The 26,468-nt window shown below is 35.2% G+C and overlaps 1 protein-coding gene across 3 annotated transcripts in view; it reads right to left on the reverse strand.

Moving 5' to 3' along the window:
- The window catches only part of HGF (hepatocyte growth factor), a 76,049-nt gene that overhangs the window by 41,481 nt on the left and 8,100 nt on the right, over positions 1 to 26,468 (reverse strand). For 2 of the 3 annotated variants that reach the window (XM_019451301.2, XM_019451300.2), the window contains 5 exons: positions 22,641 to 22,753; positions 21,043 to 21,157; positions 16,046 to 16,188; positions 10,278 to 10,398; positions 8,778 to 8,896 (listed from right to left, as the gene is read on the reverse strand). In XM_019451301.2, coding sequence (XP_019306846.1) covers positions 8,778 to 8,896; positions 10,278 to 10,398; positions 16,046 to 16,188; positions 21,043 to 21,157; positions 22,641 to 22,753 — 611 coding nt within the window. The remainder of the gene's footprint in view (positions 1 to 8,777; positions 8,897 to 10,277; positions 10,399 to 16,045; positions 16,189 to 21,042; positions 21,158 to 22,640; positions 22,754 to 26,468) is intronic. The other variant, XM_019451302.2, reaches the window with a different exon arrangement.

A 26,468-nucleotide genomic window follows, 5' to 3' on the forward strand; every position in this document is an offset into this window, starting at 1 on the left:
AGATCTCTTACTCTACTTATAAGGCCACTAATCCTATCAGATTGGGGTTCCACACTTGTGATCTCATTTAACCTTAATTACCACCTAAATGCCCTATCTCCAAATACTGTCACACTGAAGATTAAGGCTTAAATGTATGAATGTGTGTGTGTGTGTGTGTGTGTGTGTGTGTGTGTGTGTGTGTGTGTGTATGGCAGGGGGTGGGTGCATAGTTCAGTCTATAACAATACTTTGAATAGAAATCTTAGCTATCAAAGATCTGCCTAGGTAACATTTCTGAAATGGAGAGTTGTTTCATAGGTATAATGTTTTAGTTACGCAAAATGAGTAAATTATAGAGACCTAGAGATCTGAACAACATAGTACCTGTAGTTAACAGTGCGACACTGTATACTAAAAAAAAAAAATGTTGAGAGTAGATCTCAAGTTAAATGTTCATACACATACATTAAAAAAAGGAGAGTAATGGCAGGAAGAAGTTTTGGAAATCATTGATATGTTTATTACCTTGATTGTGGAGATGGTTTCATGGGTATATGCATATGATCAAATCCATCAAATTGTATACATTAAATATGTACAGTTTATATTAATTGCACCACAGTAAAGTTGTTAAAAATAAATAAAATGGCTCTGGACACATATGTGTCTAGAATTTTTAAAAAAAGAAGAAAATGGAGGAGAAAAATAAGGCAAAACATGACAAAATATGTCTATTTTTTGGTAAAGAAAAAGCCCATCCAGACAACTAACAACAAATGAACAAAAGTATCTCAGGGAAGCATGAAACCTCAGGATGAGTTCAGGATGAGTTGATAGGAAGAAAGCATTAAACAAATCTTCATGCATGGCAATATCTGAGAAAAGCTAAGTTGTCATATGAAAATCTAGAAGCATAAAAGACATTCCAGGAGACACACACACACACACACACACGCACAAACACACACAAATGAAAAACTACCACTATATAGGAATGTAACATTCATTCATTCAACAAATGCTTGTTGAATCCCCGTCTTGTCTAAGGCAATGTGCTGACCCAAAAAGAGACATGATCTGTGTTTTGATGGAGCTTACAAATTTTGATAGAGCTATTAATCAAATAATTTCAAAAACAAATGTAAAGACAAGGCTCTGAGAAGCACATAGGAGAGGTTTATTATGGTATAAATATATACTAAGGAATTTGACCAAGTCAGAGAAGTCAGATGAAGAAATGCTAACTGAGGAAATAGTAACTGAGTGGAAATTTCAGCAATTAGTAGCTGTCAACTGGGTGAAAAAGAATAAAAAATTTTCAAGGCAGAGAAGAAGTTAGGAGTGAAGGAAATATAAATGAGAATATAGAAAATATGAAGCATAGGAAGTAAGCTATTCTGGCTGGAATAGAGAACCTTGGAGAGAAATGTGGTAGTATATGAGGTTAGAGATATGGGTAGGGAAGTAAAAGATGGTTTTGCTTTGTCTTTGTTCTAAGGTAGAAGGAAATCATTGAAAGGTTTTTAACTGGTGTGTGTGTGTGTGTGTGTGTGTGTGTGTGTGTGTGTGTGTGTGTGTGTGTGTTGCTAGGGATGGGAAATGATAAACTCAGATTTTTATATCATTCTGTTTGTAGTATGAAGAAGGGATTGAAGGGGAAAACTAGTGAATATGGATTCATCTCCTTTCAGAAGGCAATTTAAATATTCAAGAAGAAAAATAACACTAATGGAAAAAGGAGAGAGTGAAATGGTTAGATTTGAGACGTATATACAAAATAAAATTGACAGTGGTGGGTCAAATGTGAGGAGTGAAGGAAAGATCATGTCTAGGATCATTCTAGGTTTTTGAACCTTAGATGTAATGGTGGTATCAGTCATACAAAAGAGAGCTTGAAAAGCAGACTAGACCATCCTACAGGATAAAAGAAGAAAATCAGAAAAAGGTGATAGATGATAGAAATCTCCAACCAGGTGATTTGCTCTTGGTGAGAACTGGAAAACAATTTGACCATCCAACAGGTATATGCTAGTTAATGTATATCCTAATGGGACCACATCAGCCTTACAGGTCTGACATGTAGCAAAAAAGCTGTTTGCAGAGGAATACCTGGGGTTCCAGAGGTCCTTTGGGAGATCTCGGAGATCAAAACACTCTATTAGGACAATTCTAACATGTCATTTGTGTTTTATACAGTGAAATTCCTAGAGCACTTGAGGTTTAACGTTCCAGAAAACTGAATGCAAAAGCAAATGTGAAACACAAAGCCATCTTCTAATTAAGGTATCAATTGAAGAAATTTGCAAAAAATCTGAATTTGCAGAAAATCTAAAACACTGCCATTGTTCTCCCTATTTTTCTGACAAATATAGTTTTCATTTTAAATATGTTGTATTTATTAGCATCCAATGAGCTCGTCACTATTTTAGTGAATTAATATTCTTTAAATTTACATTTTAATTTCTAATGCAGTACATATAGATTCGTATAGCTCACATACACAATTTGGGGCTCTCAATAATGGTAAAGAATGTAAAGATATCTTCAGTCCAAGAAGTTTCTGAATAACTGATTTAAATAATCAAGAAGATTTTCTATAACAATCAACCAAATTATAGCTTTTCAATTGCCAGAGAAGTATTTTCACTTCAGAAAAATATAATTAGTCCAAACAAATATTATTATTTCTCTCTAAAAAGCAGTGAACTAATCTATGGAACTGTTATTCAGAATATAAAGTTATTATAGTGGAAAACCATAAGAAAATCAGAATTTCACTCAGGTATTATATAGGACTCCCAATCTTGTTATATATTTGCAATGTCTAAAGTTCCATATACTTGGAAATCTGTTAAAAGTTATATAGCCAGGTAGAACCAGAAGTGGATAGTGCAGAGCAAAGATCACTCTGTGGAATACATGTGAAAGATGGTCATGGAATTTTTAAGGGAGAAGATTGATAAAGACACCCACTAGCCCCTTCAAGCCGCCATTTTAGAATTCACTTATATGCAGTTCTGCTCACTCAACTCAGAGTTTCTCAGGATAAATTTGTGAAATGATTCCCCTTATGGGACTCAGTGGGCCTACCTCAACATGGCGATGATGGATTTGACCCAAAACTAAATTTGAGTGACACTGACCCCTGGAATGTTTGCTTTGCATATGCTCATGTTACTGGAGAAGAAAGCCCGGTAGAGTAGAAAGAAGACAAAATAGGAGTAAGAAATGGGAAGACATTCAGGGGTGTGGCCACAGAATACTCTCAGAAGCAGTGGGAAACCATGGACCCTGCTCAAAGGGATGTGATGTTGAAGAACTATGAGCACCTGGTCTCTCTGGATGAGGATAACTAACCTCCAGAAGATGGGATCTGCCCTTGAGTTTCTTCATATTCCCTCCTTTAGGAAGTCTCTGCACTGATTGACGGAGATAGAAACCCTATTGACTCAGAAATGGAAAGCTTCATGATGCAGCACCTGGACTTTAAACTTGCCCCTTCAGATGATCTGCCCACTCCATACTACATCACGTGTGGTTCCAGAGCTTAAGTATGATTAAACCTTACGGCAACTTTAAAGTATTCAATTCCCTCTTTTCTACCCCTGTGCTTTGATTCAGTGATTCTTAGTAGAAAATTAGACATGCACATTATGCTGTTCCCTATGCATTCAGAAGGACATAGTCTATTCATAAAATTTTGAAACCGTTTTTCAGCTTTATTGAGATATTAATTGTCAAATACAACTGTAATATATTTTTTAAAATTTTTTAATGTTTATTTTTGAGAGAGAGAGAGAAAGAGAGAGAGAGAGAGAGAGAGAGAGAGAGAGAGCATGAGCGGGGGAGGGGAAGAGACAGAGGAAGACACAGAATCCGAAGCAGGCTACAGACTCTGAGCTGTCAGCATGGAGCTCGATGTGGGACTCAAGCTCACGAACCATGAGATCATGACCTGAGCCGAAGTCGGACGCTTAACTGACTGAGCCACCAGGCGTCCTTGTAATTTATTTTTTAAAAGGTATATAGCCAAGATGTTTGTGAACTGTTGCCATTTAGGTAGAAATCGCTTTCTGAGGAACATGGTGCAAAGGTTTACTGAGAAGGCCTGTCCCGGCCACATTTGTCAGGTGATGAGCAACATTCCCCTTCACTTTCTGGGATACGTCCACTGATTCTAAGATTAAAAGGTTGGGAGCAAAGGGACAGGAACTAATTTGTGGCTCATTCAGCTTTTAACAAATAAAAGGAACAGATAGCAGTCATCAAAACCTTGGCTCCGAAAGGTGTGAATATGCCAATGTCACGGCAATGTCAGCTTTTACTTTACTAGTTCTTGCTAGTGCTCTGAAATTTCATTTTATCATAGACCTTGGTGTGTTTTGTTCACTTCTATACCCCCAGAATCTAGAAAAATTTTTGAGGTATGAGAGCTAGTCAGTAAATATTTATTGAATAACTCCTATGCAAAAGGGACCGACAATCTTCTTTGTGTTTTCTGTGTGCTCCCTGGAATTGCTGTTCTGGAGAAGTTTTTTCTGTCACTATTTACTTATGACTTTTCAAGACCTTCAGAAAAGACTGAAGTTGGTTGTGCTATGAGCATAGACATCGAGCACCTACATCTCAGCATAAGCAGAACTCAGCTTTCTTATCTTCCTCCTCAAAGTTACATCTCTCTCAAATATGCATCATCTACTCAGTAACTTAGGAAATATGTAAGACTTTGCTCTTTCCCTATCTCGTTTCCCACTATATCCAATTTGTCATTACATATTGGACATTCAGACTCTTCAGTATCATTCACATCCTTCCTCACCTTGTTATGCTCACTGTTTACGGCATTAATTCACATTACTGGCCTGTTCCAATCAGCTCTTATCAGACCCACCTGCCTCCTGTCTCAGCACTCTCCTGCCAATTACTGGAAATATATAGTGATCTTCAGTTGGTGGAGGTGTGTTGGTTTTTGCTTTTGTTTTTTGTATTCCCATTACTAAGAGAATTTTGAAAACAAAAATTTATGTTCTCCCACGTTTTTAAGTTGACATCCACATTTTTTATGGTAAGTTTAAATAGCTGCAAAAGATCTGATTTCTAGTGTATGTTAACTACTGTCATTTTTACACCAAAATTTTTATATTGCACTTTAAAAAAGATTAATGGAGTGATTTGATATCTACCTGTTCTTGGATAAATGTATATTATCAAACTCTTTTTCTCCTTGAATTAGTATTTCTATTCCACTTTACCCATAGAATGTTATTTGATTTTTTTTTTACTTTTAACTTTATTTTTTTTTTTTTGAGAGAGAGACAGAGAGAGTGAGCAGGGGAGGGGCAGAGAGAGGGAGAGGGAGAATCTCAAGCAGGCTCCACACTGTCAGCATGGAGCCCAATGCGGGGCTCAAACTCAAACTGTGAGATCATGACCTGAGCTAAAAGCAACAGTTGGATGCTTAACCAACTGAGCCACCCAGGTGCCCCTGGAATTTAATGTATTTTATGTTGGAGAGTCTTTTATTCTTAACCCCATCATACTTTTCTCAAAGATTTTTATATTTTGAAATTTATTTAAATTTTTTGTGACCATAGTATTCTAAGGGATAAATACACATGTACCCTACACACACATACGAACACACTTGCACGTATGTATGTATATATTCCAGATAGAGTTGTGTAATTATTAGTAGTACATAAATGATAGGCAGCATGAATATATAGCATTTGCAAAGGTCTCTTTTTTTAGTTTCCCCAAGGTTTTACACCCCAGGACAATGTACCAAAATAAAATTCAGGAAGGATGGGCAGTTTGGTTTTATTCGGGAAAGTAAGAAAGAGTAATTGTGAATGAGAAGGTAAGATTTTGAACTTGACTAACTCCTTAGGAACATGTACATCTCAAGCAGAAGATTTGGGGAAAGAATTAATCTGGAAATAAAAGAGCTAGAATTTGAGCCTCTAAGCTGTCCATGTCCACAGACCCCTTTGAGAGTTTTGTGTTCCCGAGGGCTTCACAGACAGCAATCTGGAGGCTTCGGTAACCAGCTTATGTTGTACAACAAAAGTGAAGAGATTTTGTAGGTATAAGTCAGGTCCCTAATCAGTTGACTTTAAGTTAATTAAAGGGAGCTTACTTCAAGTGGCCCTGAGCTAATCAGATGAGCTCTTTAAAAGAGTATGTAGAGCTTTAAAATAACTATTGCCCTTTAATTAGAAATTGCTGTTATTGTACATGAATATTCAAGTGGCATGCTATTCAAAATGTCTATTACATTATATTACACCTATTCCATGCTATTGTTTTGTCCCTGTATCTCCTTGACAAACAAAAATTCTTTTCTAAAATATCTTGTGATTTATTGTTAAATTTTGAAGTTAATGTTAAGGCTTTTAGAGGATTTGTGTAATAAAGAAAAATTTTGAAAATTAAGAAATTAAAAAAAAAAATAAAAGAGGATTTAGAGGTCAGAGGCTGAAACTAGCAGAAAACTCTGCCATTATCCTTGAAGAAGTAAAATTCTCTGTTGTGGAGAGGGTCGTAGAGTAGGAAACATCAGGCAATCTTTCGGAGCTCAGGACCTCCATGCTGTAACCACAAGAATTCTGCCAACAACTGCTGGGCTTGGAATGGGATACTGAGTCTTAAATGAGAGAGTAGGTCTGGCAGGCACCTGGGTCATGGCCTTGTGAGATCCTAAGCAGAGAATCCACCCGAGTCATGCCTGGACTTCTGACCCACAGAAATTATGGCATAATAAGTGTGTGTTGTTTTAAGCCACTACATTTTGGTAAATTGTTATGCAGCAATATAAACCTGTTCCACCGTTGAAAGCACCACCAAATGTCTTACTTTTGCATTATATGCTTTGCTATAAATGAAAGCAAGAATATTCACAAAACCTTATCTCTTATGCTTTCCAGAATTGCAGAATATCAACTTCCATTCATCTGAATAAGAGTATAGTCTCCAAGTATACTTTTACAAACTAAAAGCTTTCCTGTAATGAAATATTTCTGAAATATTCTCCATGCTTAAGAAATGATTTTATTCTTCACTATATGGGTTTGGCTTACATGTTCTACTACCATTTTCTTAGCATTACCATCCTATACACACAATTCTCTGTTTAACAAAGCCATCTGAATCACAGCATGTTAGTTGCATAATTAGCCAACACTTCTTTGGACAGAAAAGAAAAAGAAATCTATCTGGTAGTTAGGAAGCATCATATTTATTTCATTTCTTTTCTCTCACAGTGTCTTTTAAAATCACCAAATACTGGTTGGAAAAGAATAGGAGGGCAACAGTGACTGTGAAGATGATTATGCATGTGATCGTGTCTGTGTGTATGTATTTATACTGATCCTATTCCTGAGACGATTTACAGGAGTGCCTAAAAGCAAATATTTGTGCACACAAAATGGAAGGGAAACAGTTGGTATATTGTATCTAAGTAGTCTAAAATGGTGGGAAGATTAATGAGATTTTAGAAGTCAATGAGTGGAACTACCTCAATGTATACAGAGAAACACTGTCACAGAAGTCATCTTTTATGCCAAGGGACCAAACAGATATTTCAGTTTCCTTAGAACATTGCGTTCACACTGAAAGTCTACCAGAGTCTGCGGTTATTTCACACATGCCAGACATGTCCTCCTTCTATGGGCTTTATTTGAGTTGTCCAAAACATTTCCTCTTATTAGCAGGTCTAGGTGGAGAGAGATTTACCTTGGCAGTATCACAGTGTGAATAATGTTGAATTAGGTTTGTTCAAAGGGATATCCCCATCATGCTGCTCTAGGAAGATATGCAACTACCTATCCTTATCCTCATAACTGTCCACTTATCATGTAGGGTGCTGGTACCTTATCTTATGTAGATTATTTCTCTTTGTACATTCCTCTCTATATGCATATCTTTATGCTGCCAAGCCCATTTCCAATGTTATTATACCTTAGCAAATTCATGGAATTCTACTAGTCTTAGAGCATTTTAGGATCCAGCTGAAAAAATAAGACTTGTACCCATAGAAATTAAAGCATGCCTATATCTAACTATCCAGTATTATTTCAAAGAGTGAAACTGTGTAAGTTAACCATGGAGGAGGGGACCAAGCATACAGATTTAAAGAGCTACCATAAAGCAAGTGAGGTAAGAAGCTTTTACCATAAATTCAGGAGTGTTGGGTAAAGGCCAGTATATAGAAAATGACCACAGCACAGCTAAAAGACAGGTTTGAACAGAATACAGGCTGCGTACGAGGTCAGCCAGAGGGGTGGGGATCAGCTACTAGAGATTAAAGATGTCTCTGAGATTCTTCTATTAGACTTGTTATTTTTCACCGCAGCCTCTGTTGTTCACCAGAAGAGGCTCACAGTCAGCTGACAGCTCATGTTATGTCTGGGGAAGAAAGGTATGGAAAGGATACCGGGTTGGAAGGTAAAAATCTAAGGTCCTAGCTTTTAAGGCCCTAATGACATTATGATACTGCACACAGTCCCTCATCTTTTTTCTCCCTCTGTGGATGTTTTTTAAAATAACATAAGAATGTTTAGGCCTTCATCATAAGCATAAATGTTTTGTGTTCACTTGCACACTTATCTCTTTCAAAACAATGACTCTGAAAATTCAAAAGCCTTGGATAGAATTATGGAATGCATTCTTAAAATATTAAAGCCTACACCCATTAAAGCATCAAGTAAAATAGTTGTTAACTTGTCTCACTAATAATCGCCTGCTTAGATCCAGGCTGAGAGGAAAAGGAAGCAATAAATTTGACCCTAACTTACCGCACATTTTAATTGCACAGTACTCCCAGGGGGTGTCAGGGTCAAGAGTATAGCACCATGGCCTCGGCTTGCCATCAGGATTGCGGCAATAATTATCATCAAAGCCCTTGTCGGGATATCTGCAAACCACACCAAGAAAAGTGTCATGTAAATCTGCCTGGAAGCACCACCCACCCCTCAGTTCACAAAGTAACTTTCGACGGAGCTTGGATACTACCAGCTGGGGAAAGAAGAGATTTCCTGTTACCTTACAAGAACTGCTGATTATCAACTATTGCATATGTTAGCAATGTTATCTAGTAAGTATAGAACACATCCCTTTGCTAATAAGTTAGATTCATTTGGTACCTGTCCACCAGGTTGAGCTCCCAAACTGAATCCCCTTCTCACAAAGCCCAGTTAAGGACAGATTACATAAACACGACCTCATGTAGCCTGCTCATTAAGAAAACGGGTCTTTTTCTGGGGCAGGCTTAAAGTTCAAACTGAAAGTTAGGTTTCAATAGTTCTGTTACTAATGATAGATCAATTTTGAAAATAGAGCCCTTCTAGGTCATGCCCTCACCTCCACCATGGGAGAGAGAAACTCCATTACACCACTTTCTCTGTACCCTCCTCCCTTTAAATTAACAGGGTCCTGAATTGGTGACTTGATTTTAATTGCTACCATATTCCTCCTGCACTCACTGAAAGGACAAGAGATTCACTTAAACACACACACACACACACACACACACACACACACACACACACGGAGTTTAATTTAAGAGAAAAACAAAAAGATAAGAACAACACCTTTCATAAAGATGGAAACAGAGCTTCCCTTACAATTGCATTTTCATTCTTTATAACAAAAATAAAGACATTTTTGTCAACTAAAATATTTCATGTGAAAGGAATGAGCCATAGTAGACACTTTTTTTTTTTTTAACCATTTAAGCTCAAAACCTATTCCTGAGGAGAAATGTAGACGTGGTTGCCTGACTTCTCCAGACTGGCGATTTCAAAACACACTAGGATAAAGCAGCCTAAGAATTGTTTGCTCCATCTTTCATTCCCTGTCTACGGGCATGACCTATGTCATGGTGTCACACAGGTGACCGCACTTTACCTAAGTCATTGAAGATGTGGCTTTAGAAGGACATTGGCCTGTATTTAGCAATAATGCCTCCTCCCATAGCTTGGACTGTGGTCATTAATTAATGGATCTCTGTCTTTTTCCTGCCATGGAAGGGAAAGAGGAAGCTTCTGTTAGTGCTCCCCTTCTGCCCCCCACTGATGCTCCTCTGTTTCGGACCATCCTGATTTCAGGGACTCAGTCTCCTCAGCAGAGACTGGTCAGAAGTGGGGCCAGCATTCTCATATGCCTCGTCTGAAGTCCCTTTGCCCCAAGACTATCCAGAAATCATAATATAAGGAGAATTTCTCTAGCAGTTTGTCATGGAGCAAATAACACTTTGTGAAAAGAATCATTGGAAGCACGATTTGGTGGTATTTTACCTTTCTGGCAAGAATTTGTGCCGGTGTGGTGTCTGACGATCCCAGCGCTGACAAATCTTGCCTGATTCTGTATGATCCATGGGACCTCGATAACTTTCCCCATTGCAGGTCATGCATTCAACTAATAAAATTAAAGTACGGCATGTTAATTGCTTCTGACAGCAAAATCAAGAACACCACCATTCCATTGAAAGAACAGTAAATCACCTGTTTAGCAAAAAGATTTTTATAACAACTTACATACCATTTTAACGTTGAATTGGGGTCCAATGTCCATAAAGAGTGGCATAAAATACTCCCTACAGAACTCTTCATATAGTTTAAATGGGATTTGTATAGTTAATGTCATAAAAACTTACCACAAGGCCAGGATGCTGCCTTTCTAATTTCTCAGTAACTGTCCAAAAGATACCCAGACTGGACATATAAGATACGCCCTTGGGATCTGCCCTTTGTTGGTCTAAAATGCAAAGAATTTCAGTGTCTTTACTGACAACAGAATAATTCTCTTCTCTCAACTTACTCTCCAAACACATACGTAGGAAATATACAACTTACACTGAGTACAGGTTATACCCCGGCAGTTAATGTCAAAGTGAGGACCAGATAAACTTGAGAGATCAGCTTCAAACCTAAATCTGGTACTATTCAAAGAATGGGGTTATTTTAAAAGAACAAATGATGTCTTCTTTCTGTTACTGAATAACCATGTCAAATACCTGGGCAGGCTTACATTCTTAACTAGCCTAGGCTACAAGATGACCTGATATTGAACTCCTTGTACTCAGTGTTTTTATAATGTATAAGCTCATGTAATTATGCAGGACCCTACTGATGATTCTGTGAGGTTAATTAATAGTTCTCTTCTGGCTCGCCTCTTATGTCACACTGAAAACTCTGAATCACATAAGCTAGCTGAAAACGAGACTTCTCAAATGGACAGGTTGATTTGTAGCACAGCAGGCATCCTGTGGAATAAATCATTGGTTGGCTTTCTTACGAATCCGGCAAACTTCCCCGAACACATCATTTGTATCTTGTGACTACTGATCATCTAACTTTAGCCAAAGCAGGGAAAAGATACGGATGTTTAGCTTTATCCACTGGTATATAGCCTAATGAGTATCTGTAATAATTTGGGATATAATATTCAAATAATCACTTCTGTACCTTTGATTTGTATAATCTAATAGGACATTAGATTGACTTTCTAGAACATGAGGCCTTTTGGCTTGATCCATCTACTTCTTTTAATGTAGCTTAATCTATGAATGACGACAAGGGACCAATTCAGCTTCCTCTCGTGTGATTCCAGTATTCCCCAGACACATCTCAGCTTTCATTCGAATGGGCCACTGACTTATTTAGTTCTTCTTTTCAAAAGAATGCCAAGAGTGATATCTTCACAGAAAACGATGTGGCATTTATCATTCTTTGCTCCTTTGTACTTAATGAAAAAGTAAACATAATACTATGGTCACACATAAGAAATAAGTATCTACATGTACAATTTCTATCCTTGTATAGTACTCAGGAATCAGAATATATCTATAATGTATTCTTTAGCAGATGCAGTTGATGAGAGTATATCACTTTCTAATGAGAGTACATATAATTATTTTCTATGAAGCTGTATTGTGGGGATTATTACAAAACATTTTTCCTGGACTTTAGGATTTTTAATTTTCATAAGGAAAAATAGTTACACAAATTAAACAGGTGATTCTATAAGATGACCACTCTACAGAATGAGTGTAGTAGATCAGTGCTTCTCCAAACCTTACTGTACATAAAAGTCACTGTGAGATCCTGTTATAGAGCAAGTTCTGATTCAGAAGATCAGAATTGAGGCATCAATCAATAGCTCTCAGGGGATGCTGATGATTCTGGTCCTTGTAGGTCATAGTAAGTAGCAAGTGTGTGGATAATACATTCTATTCGAAAAGTCTTAAGTGTTTTGTGTCAATGGCTTTTTAGGAGAGAACAGATTTTACTTGGAGACTGAAGGATGGATGAGATTTGGATAGGCCATTATGGAGCGAAATAACATAAAATGGTACAGAAACATAAATTTACTATGTTACATTTATAGCAAAGTGAAGAGAGAGTTATGGATTCAGTCACAAACCTATGGAGCTATTTTTTAAAAATAATAAAAGTTAGCAAGAATAACATTAGGTTTTGGTAGGCAATGAAAGTCATTGATGGGGCGGGAATTAAATGTGTCCTGTGATAGAACTGGGATGGTAAAGATATTATAGTTACAAGTTCTTTGAGTACTCAGTACTTTTAACATATAAGACATCATTTGATCCTTGCAATGAGGAAAACAAGGCTCAAACCATTTTTAAGGGACTTACCTAAAACAGAAAATGTCAAACCTGTGCCTGGAACACTGGTCTTCTGACCCACAGTTCAGTGTTCATTCCATTCTTCCTAATTATCTTTTTGTCCCATGCTTTTGTTTCCTATGTGTTCTAATTGGTCATACTCTTAAGAAAGACTCATAGCAATAATTTTAGAAAGTCGATCTCCCTGGCTTTTATAACATTATCTTCATTACCCTCTGCCTTCTTGCTTACAATAGGTTGCCCCTATTGTATTGTCACCTATTGGAGGATGGAGAGAAGGAAAGCAGGTAGATTGGCCATCTTACCCAGGCTGAAAAGTTTGTTGTTTTACTACTGCATCAAACCATCAGGTTACTTATAAAAAGTACCTCAAGAAAGCCAAATTTTAAACTCATAGTCACTTTTCAAACTTCCAGTATTCTAAGAAACTTCTAAGTTGTCCAAGCTCAAAGTCAAGCAGTAGGGATGGAGATCCAGTCCATCTCCTCAGGGAGGTAGGTGGAAGTTATGATCTATACAACACTGCAGAAGGTGAGGATTGGCCCTCTTGATCTATTTCCTTTGGGCTCTGTTTTTGCCAGTGTACTGTTCAACCGTTCTAGCAAGTTTATCGCTTAAAAACAGAAAACAAAAGCAAAATGCTGTCCTAGATGACATAAACTCAAACTAAATAAATGTTCCTATTCATAACTAGAATGATTTTCTTAAATATATTTCTGGCCTAAATGAAAGTAGAAAACCATATTAACTGCACATGGATTGTAATATAAATAAGATTAATTTAGTATCTCTCTCATCATACTAACCAACTTACTCAAAACCTATTGTGTTCTGTTTTTCTCAGTCATAAAACTACAAGTGATCTGAGTTTACAGACTCTACAGACTAAAACTGAAACAACTATTTTGAGAATCCGTGCTGGTGCTTACTTCAGCAAAGCTGAATGTTTGAAACATGGATCGTTTCACAAAGCCACATTTATAAATAATTGTTTCATTTAAATCTTTGTTTTTAAGGATCTTTCTCCACAGAATATGAAATTGTACACATAAAGTTATAGCAGAAGTATTTGGGATTTTAAGTGTAAGGCATTAAAAATAATGATTATGATTTAATAAAATATATTTACTTGACTATTTGACAGTCATTAAAAAAGACATCTGTTTCAATAACTGAAGCTAATGTTAAAGCAAGAAATTGGATTTTAGATATCTCAGTTTTTTACAGTATTTGAGTTATAATATTAATGCTATTTTCTTTACATAATTGTTCTAAGTGTGATAAAAGTACTTGTTTTCTTTAGGAATGCTTAATATATTTCAAAGATTAAATTTTTAAAAATAACATTAATCATTGGATATCAGGTATATTTCTTTTATGAGCCAAACATTCAGATGCATTTCAGAAGATTATTTAGTCAACAGCTAAATATGGTTACAAAAATCTCAAAAAATACACTTACATTATTTTGTATATTTTGTATTATCCATGTTATAAACAGCTGGGTTTTTTTTTTCCTATTAATTATTGACAGTGCTTTTTATTTTAGATCTTCTTCAGTAAAATCCTGCTAAAGGATTATTCAGTATAGTGTGAATTTAAATATCACAGCTCAATTCACACTCCCTGAGATATGTTTAGCCTACAGGGCAGGTAGGTGTTTGTTCACTCATAAGAGGGCTATTCTAATACTGTCATATTTCTAATTGCTTCCAGAAAAAGCATATCTGCAACCTTTAATGCCATGGTGACCAACAGCATCATGTGCAATTAATAGTAATGAGCAATGCCCTTTTCTAAGGGAGGTGTAGTGACCTCAGATTATTAAAGGATAATAGAGATGAACATTCTAATGTGATGAGGATAACTGGAAACAGGATTTTTCCAATTACTTCTTTTCTAGCACATTTTTTCTACGTTGTCTATCAGTCCAGATCTATGCCAGTGTATTTTGATGAAGGTTGTTATAAACCAGGGCTGAGAAATCTCATTCCCACATGAACTAGACAGTTAACATAAATGCTAAGCTATTTAAAGTTGGACCAAGTTACGTTCCCTTGAAAACACTTTCTCAGGTCAAAAAAAAAAAAAAATGAACAAAACTCCTTGCAATTGACTTTCAACCTCAGAAAACTGTGATATTGGAGAGTTCCCAAAAGAGCAAGGGTTTTTCTTCCATGTGTAAATTTAAAACAAATATTAATTACAGATTTACTCATACAAAACAGACTTGTGCATAACGTTATCACAGATCAGTTTATTATTTTTAAAAGAGAAGAAAACAATGAAGAAGTTATAGTGAACAGAATATGATACGGAATGGAAAGTAAGAATTTACAAACACAGATGGAACTGACTCTAAGCACATGAAGTCAAGAATTTTAAATTAACTAACAACAGAAAACAAATTCACCTTCTCCGTGACAATTAAGCTAACAATGGCCTTTTTTATGTGATAAATATCAACCTGGTATTAAATGGATATATGGAAAAATAGTTCCAAAAAAATGTGGTTAATAACAAACAGATACTATAAAAGTTGGACAGCATTCCAGCAGCCCCCTACCCCCGTGTACGTCGAAATCCTACTAAACTTCTCTCAGAACTTAATCCGTGTTTCCTTTGGATTTTTAGAAGCTTAGTTTCTGACAAAACTAAAAAGCCAGCTATTCAGTAGCCAGGTAACTAAGAAAAATGAAACCACATCCAATGCTGAAGTGGTTACTCTTCCTTCTTGTCAGGCATGCAGTTTTCCAGTGCAAGAGGGGGGACAGTGCCCCGTTATGCTGCGAGAGGAGGTGAAAACAGGCGTGGACTTAGGGTGCCTGCCTTCAAGACAGCTGGGGAGCTACTACTGCTTTGATCTCTTCAGATGCTATTCTCAGTGGTGTTTAGTGTCAGTCTCTGTGTCAGATTTGCTTCTCACCAAAAGGCACACGGGGGGGTATTGAACTTTCAGCGACCCCTTCCCATATTCTCTTCTGGGTTCATGTACTCTTGCCACACCACTTCAGAGTAGGTTTGACAAAATTTCTGCAGAAACAGGTGCTAGATGGATGGAATTAGCCTTACTCTTAAAGAACTAAGCTTCACTGGGTTCCTTTCAGGTGGTGTATGGGAGCAGATTTTGAGGTATGTGAACTCAAGACAGTAGATGAGGAAGCCCAAGCTTTTACCCTCCCCAGAGGGATGCCTCAGGCTCTGTTGAAATTCAAACTCATAACCCTTTTGCATTAATCTGATGATAATCAGTTTTTAAGACGTCAAGTAAAAATGCTCAGATAATTATCTTTAGTTGCATTTGAATGAACAACATATTTATTATGGTTTAATTCATTTCTGTTAACCTTTAATGTGAGATGCAGTTCTACAGAAAGCGGGAGCAGAGTGCCCCACACGGCATTCAGGTTCATTTACCTTCTGAACACTGAGGAATGTCACAGACTTCGTAGCGTACCTCTGGATTGCTTGTGAAACACCAAGGTCCCCCTTCTTCCCCTCGAGGATTTCGACAGTAGTTTTCCTGTAGGTCTTTACCCCGATAGCTCGAAGGCAAAAAGCTAGTTTTAAAATGATAATCATTACAGTATAAGAGCATGCAACTTTATTTTTGGCCTATTAATTTTACTAATTAGTGGGTATGTTTTTCCTGAAGTACAGAAATCATTCTAGCTCAGACTTCCATATATATTAACTCAAGTTCATTTTCATCCATTCTTAAAATACTTAAATTTTATAAATACTCACCTGACTGAATTCCTACATTCAACACCATTAACAATGACTCATCTCTGGATTTGCTAAGAGCCAATCATTCTAGAACCTAACTGAAGTTTTCTGAACCACAATTTCAAAGCTCCACTTGAGCAAGGCCCCTAGGAGAGAATGGAAGAAACACTGCAGAAGGCCTTGAAATCTCACTCTTACAACGTTTATCCGAGATAATTATTTGTTTGTTTGTTGCTTTTCTTATAAAGAATAGCCCCCCTTTTTTACTGCACAGTTGAGAAACAGGTTGATGAAGTAACACAAAGGGTCTAGAATCAAATTAAACCTGGATTCAAATTTCAGTTCTCTCTTTTCCCAACTGGAGACCTCAGCAGGTAATTTAGCCTCTCTCAGACTGTGTTAGCAAACCTGTACCCGGAGCATAACCCTAACTTCATCACATCTTACACTTTATATGGTTGTTTTGAGAAGTTCAAAGAGATGACTGGGTAATCAACATTCAGTAAATGCTACTTATTGTTAAGCTCACTCTGCTTAGTAGTCTTTACCTTGTCATAGTGAAAAACAGAATTATTTATTCCCTTCAAAAATTTGACTAATTTGCACTGTGGGGTTTGATGCTTCCAGATTTAGTTCCTAATAGTTTGCCATTGCGTGCAGAGACTATAATGCATCACCTTCATTTGAAATGTCTAATACCCTAGTTATCGTTTTCTTATTAGCATAAAATATTTCAACACAATATCAGAAGAATCCAAAGCCTCTTTTATTGTTTAGTACTTCTTGTGGCATTGGCCTCATGATGCTTTCATCTGCTAGATTGCACGTAAAAAAATCACAAGTAAGGAAGAATATATATCTGTGAATAACCCTAAACACTGCTTTGAAAATCTGGTTACATTTTCAATATCCGGTTCATTTGTTGCTATAAAGCTTTATTTCTACTCTCACTGATTCTTGAATTCTAAATGGTGTTTAAATTAGAGTGAAGTAAAAGGACTTAATCTCTAAGTAAAAAACATTCAAATGTGTCTCGTACCCACTGAAACTTATTTAGGAATCATCATTTTTTTGTTATTATGTGACATAAAATATATATGGATGTTCATTGGGTACCAAGCAATATTTTGCAATGAAGTTCTTTCATTTGGACATGAAATACACCATAGTTAAGTCTTCAGAAAACATAAAATATTGGTCAAAAAGAAAAAATCTATTCTAAGAGACTTAATACTAACCAAACATTTTCAAGGAAACTCTTATTACTACAAAATCCGAAATGTCTTTAGATAAAGTTTATTATATTCATACTACACTAGCATCTTAAATATGGGGAAACAAAAATTAGACATTAGGCCATATGATTGACAAAAATTATAATACAATTAAAGCTCATCATGATTTCACAATTCCTAATGGTATTTAATTTTCAAAGGAAAGAGAAGTCCTTTTTTTTCTTCAGCCCTTTTATTCCAGAATAACTTAAGATACCTTTTGTTTATTCCATTGCTTGAAATTTTCTTTTTTTTTGCCAGTTTTTCAACTTTTCATAGTAAATATAACAAAATACTCATTTTTCTGATAGAATCAAAACTAACCTTTACTTCACTTTTTTTTTTCATAAAGTAATGCCTAAATTTACCTAAGAAAATGTTCCTATAGCTCTATTTCATTAAAAAATAGAGTAGTAATTCAGGGGAAGTAATAGAATAATTAGTAAAGTAGTCTACAATCTTTAGACTTCTCTAAAGTATTTGTTTTACACACACACACACACACACACACAAACACACACATATACCTTTCCTCTGGATTTGTAAAGCTAAAGAGAAGCTGTGAAAAAGTAGTGAACGAGTCAGTCAATGCTTTAGTCGTAAAAATACAAGTAAGGAAGAGAGAAAAAGTAGAAATCAAAACTAAACATGGCAGAAATATGAATAAAGTTTTCTCACTGGAGTTTATAAAAGAAAACTGAAAAGGAAAGATGCATTGCTTTCCGTATGAAATTCCTCTTTAGGACATGCAGAGGAAAGAACAGTCTGGCCATCTCTTCTTTCATTCTTTGGTGTAATAAGGCTTTTTACCCAGATTAGCTGGTTTTCTTTTGTGTCCTGAGGGATAGCCTGCTTTTCTTTAGCATCCTAGACTCGATCAAGGGATGAAGCCAGCCCTGCTCTTTTCACTTTTATGTGTTCATTCAACCAATGTTTATGAGAACCTATTACATACAAACCCAGTCAATAGGCTCTGTAATAAACTTTTATTCACATATATACTATTCGTGGTTTTTTTCCTTGTTAACAAGGCTTTAAGAGAGAGAGTAAAGAAATATTTAAAACTGAGTTATATCCAAATATACTTTGAAATATAAATTAGATCTTCTGAGTGCTAGCCACCTTTTCTTTCCTTTTAATATAAACTGCATTCATAGGAAACTTGATCTAGTCCATCATCTGCTTCATTAATGAATGCTGGTGGCCATTGAAGGATGTAGATGTAGATATCAAGTCACCTGATTTTCTGGCTAAGCTCCTATACTAATTTAATCATCTATCATCATCTTCCCATTAACCCACTTGAAAAATATTTCAATCTAGAGTCAACAATAAATCACTCCTCCAAACAGATATATATATATATATATATATATACCTTTTTCCATTTCCCATAAAGTTAATCTGTAGGTAACACTTAACTTAAAAGTGTTAAGCTCTCATGCAGATATTCCAATAAGCTGCTAATTGATGAAAATTGTTACTGTTGAATACGAAAAAAAAAAAAAGATTTGGTTAAAAGCAAGATCTTCTCAGCCCTAAACCACTATATCACAAGGAAATGTTTGTTGGTAAAATAGCTGATTGGACCGAGAAGCCAGTTCCCAGGGAGATCTATTTCACATTTACTCTTCTAGCAGAGAATCACAATCATAGAGAATTTGGGTTGAAATAAGACCTCTACTGGGTCAGGCCAGTGCACTCAACTAGGGTAGGATTGATTTCAAATGCTATTCTTTTGTTCATGAAAAACTTAGATCTTGTATTTAAATAAAATGTTTTCTTCATATAGTATCATGGGAGAGACACCATGCAAATCCTCATGAGAGAACAAAACAATTATGTGTGTGTATATATATATATATATATATATATATATATATATATATATTTGCTTTGTAATATAAGCATAATGCTGTATTTCAGAGGTATTTGTCTATTATCATAAGTAACTAATTTGGGAAAAATTAGTTGTTTTCTGCTATTGAGACTCTGTAAACTGATCAGCTTGGCCACTTACTAGCTGGTGTTAATTAGGCCGGATCACAGGTTTGATCCCAGCATAGAGCAACTAACTTCTTTTCTTTCTATGTGGGCCAATTAACTCATCTCTGTTTACAGAAATAAAATCATGTTGCATAATTATGCCCCTCAAAAATGAAAGAAATGGAATAAAAAGCGATTTAATCAAGGCAAAGTCACCACCACTATTGCAAAAGCAGATCACAGCATGTGACCTACTGCTCGGTGTTTTGTGCCCTGTTTCATGTTAAAAACACAGGCTACACAGTGACACTGGCTGAGCTCAAGATTCTGGCCATCACACTTACTAGTTGTTCATGACCTTGAAAAGTTACTGAAGCCCTTTCTTCTTCAGTTTCACCATATATAAAATAGAATTAATAAAACTACTCACTATGTGGTTCTTGGGATATTAAATGAGATAAACAAGATAAACTGCTCAGCAAGATACTTGCTCCTAGTACACTAAATCTTGCAATGCATTTAATAACCAGAGGGGAGAATTGTTTTAAACTGCTTCAGTTCCTGTTAAAATTATTTGTGAAATAAGTCTTGACAAACTGTGGCTATATTTAGTTCCTTAGTGGGTATTAGAAATCTATGTTTCTCCTCCATGATGATTAAAACTCTCAGACTAATGAGCCTCTGGATGCTGTGTTTACTCATCTTTAAATAGCATTCATCTGTTATAACGAACACACTTCTCTGAAGTGTAGACATTTAATTTCCACGGAATGAGAAGTTTTCTCCAGTTATTAGGCAATAGGTGAAATGGGAAAGCTGGTCAATCTGTGACATGAGTTATTAGCAGAGGTTCTCAATTTTGGCTGTGCTTTAAAAAAAAAAAAATACCAGTGCCTGGATTATTTCCCTAAAAGATTCTGATTTAATTGGTGTGTGTTGATGCCTGGGTGGCGGGGTTTGTTCAAGGCTCATAGCAGTTGGTTTTAGTGTGCAACCAAGGTTGTGTACCACCACGGTTAAAGAACAGTCAGCCCCCAGGATCAGGTCAGAATCTGATCCGCTGCCTATTTATATCACAGTGAAAGCCTCCACTTGAGCTGCAGAGTGCTGTACCTTCTAGAAGGCGAAGAGAGGCGGGGGGAATATATGTGTTTTCTTTAAATCACATTTTCATTACTTCTTCACAAATACCAAGATGTATAAGATGAGGTTTTGAGGTAAGATACTGTTAGGCCATACTTAATGGCAAATTTAGTCATCTTTGGATATCAGTCATGAATTCACATAACCCTTGGCTTGATGCAATTCAGTAAAGTTGGGTAAATTATTATAGAACCGTAGATTATTCTGAAGTACTAACATGAGATTGCTAGCACACATATAAAAAAGAAAGGCTCTCCCCTCTTTTCTTCATGCTGTTCTTACCTGTGTTCATGTGGTATCATAGAATTCCAAGGCTGGCATTTGATGCCACTCTTAGTGATAGATACTGTTCCCTTGTAGCTACCTCCTTTGCCAATGATGCAGTTTCTAATGTAGTCTATCAGAGGAAAGCAGAGAAAAGTTTTATAACTATGTGTAGCATACTCTGTATATATTTAAAAAGAAAAAAAAGAATTCCATCCAAATCTTTAGGTAATTAATGTTTATAAATTATCTCAAATCATACTGACATTTCTGGCCTAACGTTTATAGTACTTAAAAAAAAAAAAAGACTACTTTGGAGTTTTAATTTTGTGAGTATATTTCTGGAAAATAGCAGAGATCAGTCCATGTTCTTAGTGGAGATTAGCCTGTATACTCAACTGGTCAGACAAATTTAATTTGGCAGAATGATTTGCTCAAATATACAGACCATTTTAAGAAAATATTAAAAATAAAAATTAAGTAATTTGCAAATTTTATTCAATTCAAAGAGTTACTTTAAGATAATAAAATAACTGACTTGTTTTTATCTCAGTAAAATTGTGTAAGTTTTGTATATGTGTGTGTGTATGTCTGAGTGATAGTTATATTACGTTCATTATTATTTTCTAAATTTTTGCTAACTTTAGTGCTGCAAAACTGTAGAGCAATTAATTTGACACAAGCCGTATATTCCTATCAAATACCAGCATATACACTTGTTAGCAACCTAGAAGATTAAAAAATGGTCTTATACTACATTATGAGTTATGTTTAGGATTTACAGAATTACTGGGTATATAGATCATCTAATTTTCTTTTTTTTAGGTCATCTTATTTTCTACCATAAATTAATTTTAATTTAATTTAAACATCTACCTTCGTAACAAGGAAGTATCTCTGTATATTACCAAATACTCAAATTAAATGGCACAGTATGATTTAGGAAAACGTTAAACTTGATTAAGTACTATTATTATAAATACAATCCATAATTATTAATTTGTGTGATAAGAAATTTATTTGGTAAAATTCATATTTATATAACACTTTCCAGTTATTTCATTGATATAATTCTGCTTTGGATCAAAGTAAATAACCTGTGAATACAATATCAAGTGAACAAAATAGACACATTAACAAATAATATCATCTTAATTATTTTAAAGATTTATAAAGTATATAATTAGGAAAAGTCACAATTAATGTTTCAAAATCTCACATTTTATTATCAGCAATCATCACTATAACATCAGTTATTCAAAGTTGTTAGAATTTAAAATACTATAAAATAAGCTCAAAATGTACTATATTTTAAACTATTAACTTAAGGTGGCACTTTCTAAAATGAACATGGGGAATATCAGTTCTAGGAGATGCTCCTAGAAATAAACAAAGAGGGAGGGGGCCAATATAATTATGGAATGTTTAGGGAGTGTTCTTTTTAAAATACTATATTTAAAAGAGTCAAGACACTAGTATCTGTCTTAATGGAAGAATTGACTGCATAACAGATCTAGCATATGATAAAAAATCAGCAGGAAAGAGCACTGTAGCAGGAAATTACACATATTTTATACTTTATTTTGTTATGAAACATTTAGGGAGAAACTAGTTACCTTTGTTTTCATAGAGATCGAATTCATGACCAAACTCTTTTTTCACTCCACTTGTCATGCTATTGAAAGGGAACCAGAGGCATCGTTTCCTTGCTTTATCAAAAACAAAGGCCCTGAAAAAAATATCTAAATGAAAAGAAGGAATACTACTATTTATAAAGTTTTTAAAGAATGGGCACATGGTTTAGCCAAGGAGGGCAATATAAAAATATATATGATTACATATGCATATAAAAATATGAGTGATTTTTGGACCTACCATTTTGATGGCCAAAGAAAGAACAAAATTAAGTTTTCATACATGTACATTTAAATATCAGAATACTGTTTGGAATGTTCTCATGTTATTCTTTTTTTTTTTTTAATTTTTTTAACGTTTATTTATTTTTGAGACAGATGTTCTCATGTTATTCTAAATGATGTTTAGACAAATTAAGACTTAAACAAGCCAAATCAATATATAACACAACTGCTTGGGTTACTTCTGAAGACTTTTTTTTTGTAAGTACACAACAAGTTGGAAGATTTTGTTTATAGTTATATACTAATGATTATATTTGAAATATCGTGATTAATTTCCAAAGTTTGTAGTTGTGTAAAGTACATTCTAAAGTGACATTTCCTAAAATGCATTAGACAAATCACCATCCAGGAGATTCTACTAGCAAAAGGGATCTGAAATCAAATGTTTGGAAATTTTGCATATTCTAGAACTTCTTGGTGAGTTATAAAGCATGGAAGCTTATTAAAGCTATGAAAATCTTGTTATTAGGATAGCTGTTTATGTAAGTCAATGTTTCCTAAATAGATTTGCTAACTTAGGAATTTTTAATTTAAGAAATCTATTAAGAACCCATAACATATGCTTTTGATAGATCGTCTTGAAGAAAATTACTAAAATGTGTCACTCCTACAATTATCATTCCTACAGCTAATTATATTGGATTTTGTTGTTGACTAAAAAAAGTCTTTCTAAAGTAAAATGAGAAGTAGACAAAGCCTTTAACTGAGCTTAGTAAAGAGCACGATAAAATTTTCAACATATTAAATGCTACCATGTCTTACAATGTAGAAAATGAAGTTGGAATTCTGACCTGTTACCTTCCTTTAAGAAATGGTACTAAAACTCTTTCTCACTATGTTCATGCTAATCACAATGTCATCATGTACAAGTATCCAATTAAAAGAAACATAGCATTTCTAAGAATAAGGATTTTTCACTTCTAATCCATATAATGTTTTGAGAACATATAGTTTTCTTATAATTTTAGATATCCCAAATTAGCCATTTATTTCTTAGCAATTTGCCAACTTTTAAAATATTTAAATAAGGGGAAATAACTTTTATGAAACATGTAAATATGTTATAAAATTATTTGAAACACTTTATCTATTATCTCTATTTTTATTTATTCTATGTCCAAAATACCCCAAAAATTATATTCATAAACATTGTGCTTAAAGATATGTTGAAGTATCTACCTACAAGAACTTCTTACAGCTGAAAGAGTAATTAAGGGCAAATCATGAAAGTATATCTTTGCAGTGGTGGCAGAATAACTTACGAGAGAATTGGCTAATGATAGACTTGAATTTTGATCTGGCAGATTGTAGGCTTATGCAATACATGTTAAATTCCCTATTACTCTATTACAGCACCTTGGTGAGGGGCATGTTAAATGACTTTGAACACATAGTAATTAGATAAAGAGCTCATATAAACTAAACAAAAACCTAACTACAAATTTTAAAGTTACAGAATCAATAACTTGCCACTTAAGTTCACATTAAAAAATAAAATCATGGGGCGCCTGGGTGGCTCAGTCGGTTAAGTGTCGGACTTCGGCTCAGGTCATGATTTCACGGTTTGTGAGTTCAAGCCCCACATCGGGCTCTCTGGTGACAGCTCAGATCCTGGAATCTGCTTCGGATTCTGTGTCTCATTCTCTCTCTGCCCCTCCCCCACTTGTGCTCTGTCTCTCAAAAATAAATAAATTAAAAATTATATATAAAAAACAAAATCATACCACACATATAACTACTCATCAATTAATAATATTGCTTTGACATGAGAATGCCTTGGAGGTGACTCATGAGTCCCATCAGGAACATGCAAGATTTGCCTCTGTGAATACACAGGTGATTGCATCCAAAAAGTGGGTATCAGAATTTCCAGCTTGCTGTCTCCATTCACCCTTTTCTCTCATTCCATTTAATGCTATATTCTCTCAGAAAAGTGTTTCCTTGTCTCATTTTATGCCTCCAAATAGAATGGATCCAAACAGTCAGATTCTAGAGTAGCATCTTGTTTTAAGTTTGACTTTAAGAGTCTTTATCTTATCCTTATTTTAATTATCATATTCCTTTCATACATGTAGATTTAGGTTTTCATACATGTAGATTTTTTTTGTCTAGTTTTCTCATTATATATGTCAGAAAGGCAATCCCAATACCAGTTACTCAATCATGGATGGAGGAAGAAAGCCTCATATTTTCTTCTCTTGAGTCAAGTCATGGATAGCAATTTTCCGAGGAGCTTAGAATCAGGCATTCTGGTCATCTTTCCTACCCAGCAAAAAAAGAACTTCAATCTCTGTAAAATCAATATTGTTGATAACTTCTCAAGAGGAGGTAGTGTTTGAGAATGTTCCACCCTGCACCCGTTGAATCACGGATGCTTTCATAAAGTATTACTGGTATTTTCTAAGCATTTTTGCATATTTGCCATTGCTTTTCAGTGATTCTAGTCCATATAACAAGCCTGCAAAAAAAATCCTTTAAATCATTAAGAGTCTAATTTCAGAGTATCACAGTATGCCCATTGAGTTCTGAATAACTAATATATTTAGTGATTCCAAACACATATGTATATTTGGGATAGACAAGTGAGAAGGATGACACATTTCTGGGCAGAGGAACTTTGGCTGTACAAAGGTTTTATACATGTGGTTTTCTGCACAGGTTGCCATAAATTTGAAGACTAAATATAACTCAACCAGAATATAGTAGGAAAGTATGAAACCTCATATGTGGGATATGTAAAGATTTTTAATCAGGTCACATGTGTTCTTTAATGCAGCAAAATCATTTTAGTTCCTCTTGAATAAAACAAAGGGAAAAGTTTTTCTTTTGTTTACTAGAGATAAGGCGTGAAAAATGTGAAAATCGGGAGGTCACAATGCCTTCCTTACTTGTGGATTCAGGAAAGTGTGTTTTCAGATTCAGAGTTAAAAATCAATAATGAGATGAACTTCTCCCATTTCCTTCGACTCACCTTCCCAAGCCTGTGAGGGGAAAATACAATAAATCTAACCTCCTCAACTGCAAAAAGAACATCACTGTAGATCTACACAGCTATGACACTGATTGAGAGTAGTTTTCTCTAATTCATTTTATACAATCCCAAGGCAGGAAAGTCAGGGAAAGAAACAGAATTATCACAGGAATATACATGCAAAGTCAATTCTCCACTCCCCTTGCCAGGAAATCTCTCCCAGAAAGTGGCAGTTTGGCAAGAAAAATACTTCCAGAGGAGTTATAAATGAATAGAAAGGAGACAGTCTCTCTTCCTACATCTGTCGAGGACCTTCTCTGACCATACTCTTTCCCTCAGGCGCCAAACACTCATTTATCTAAAAAAAAAAAAAAAAGGCAAGATGAAAGTAGGGTCACTTGCCTCGACTTTACTAAAATCTGTATTCATGGGACATGACACTGCCCAAATGTGATCATGAATAGAATTCAAAATTGACAAGATACCACATGCAATCCTGTCAAAATAGAATGAGATAGGGAATAAAGGGGTGTCAAGTAAGTGAGAGGCTGGGA

Source organism: Panthera pardus, unplaced genomic scaffold (assembly GCF_024362965.1).
Source record: "Panthera pardus isolate Hobbes unplaced genomic scaffold, ASM2436296v1 HiC_scaffold_8, whole genome shotgun sequence".
NCBI lineage: Eukaryota > Metazoa > Chordata > Mammalia > Carnivora > Felidae > Panthera > Panthera pardus.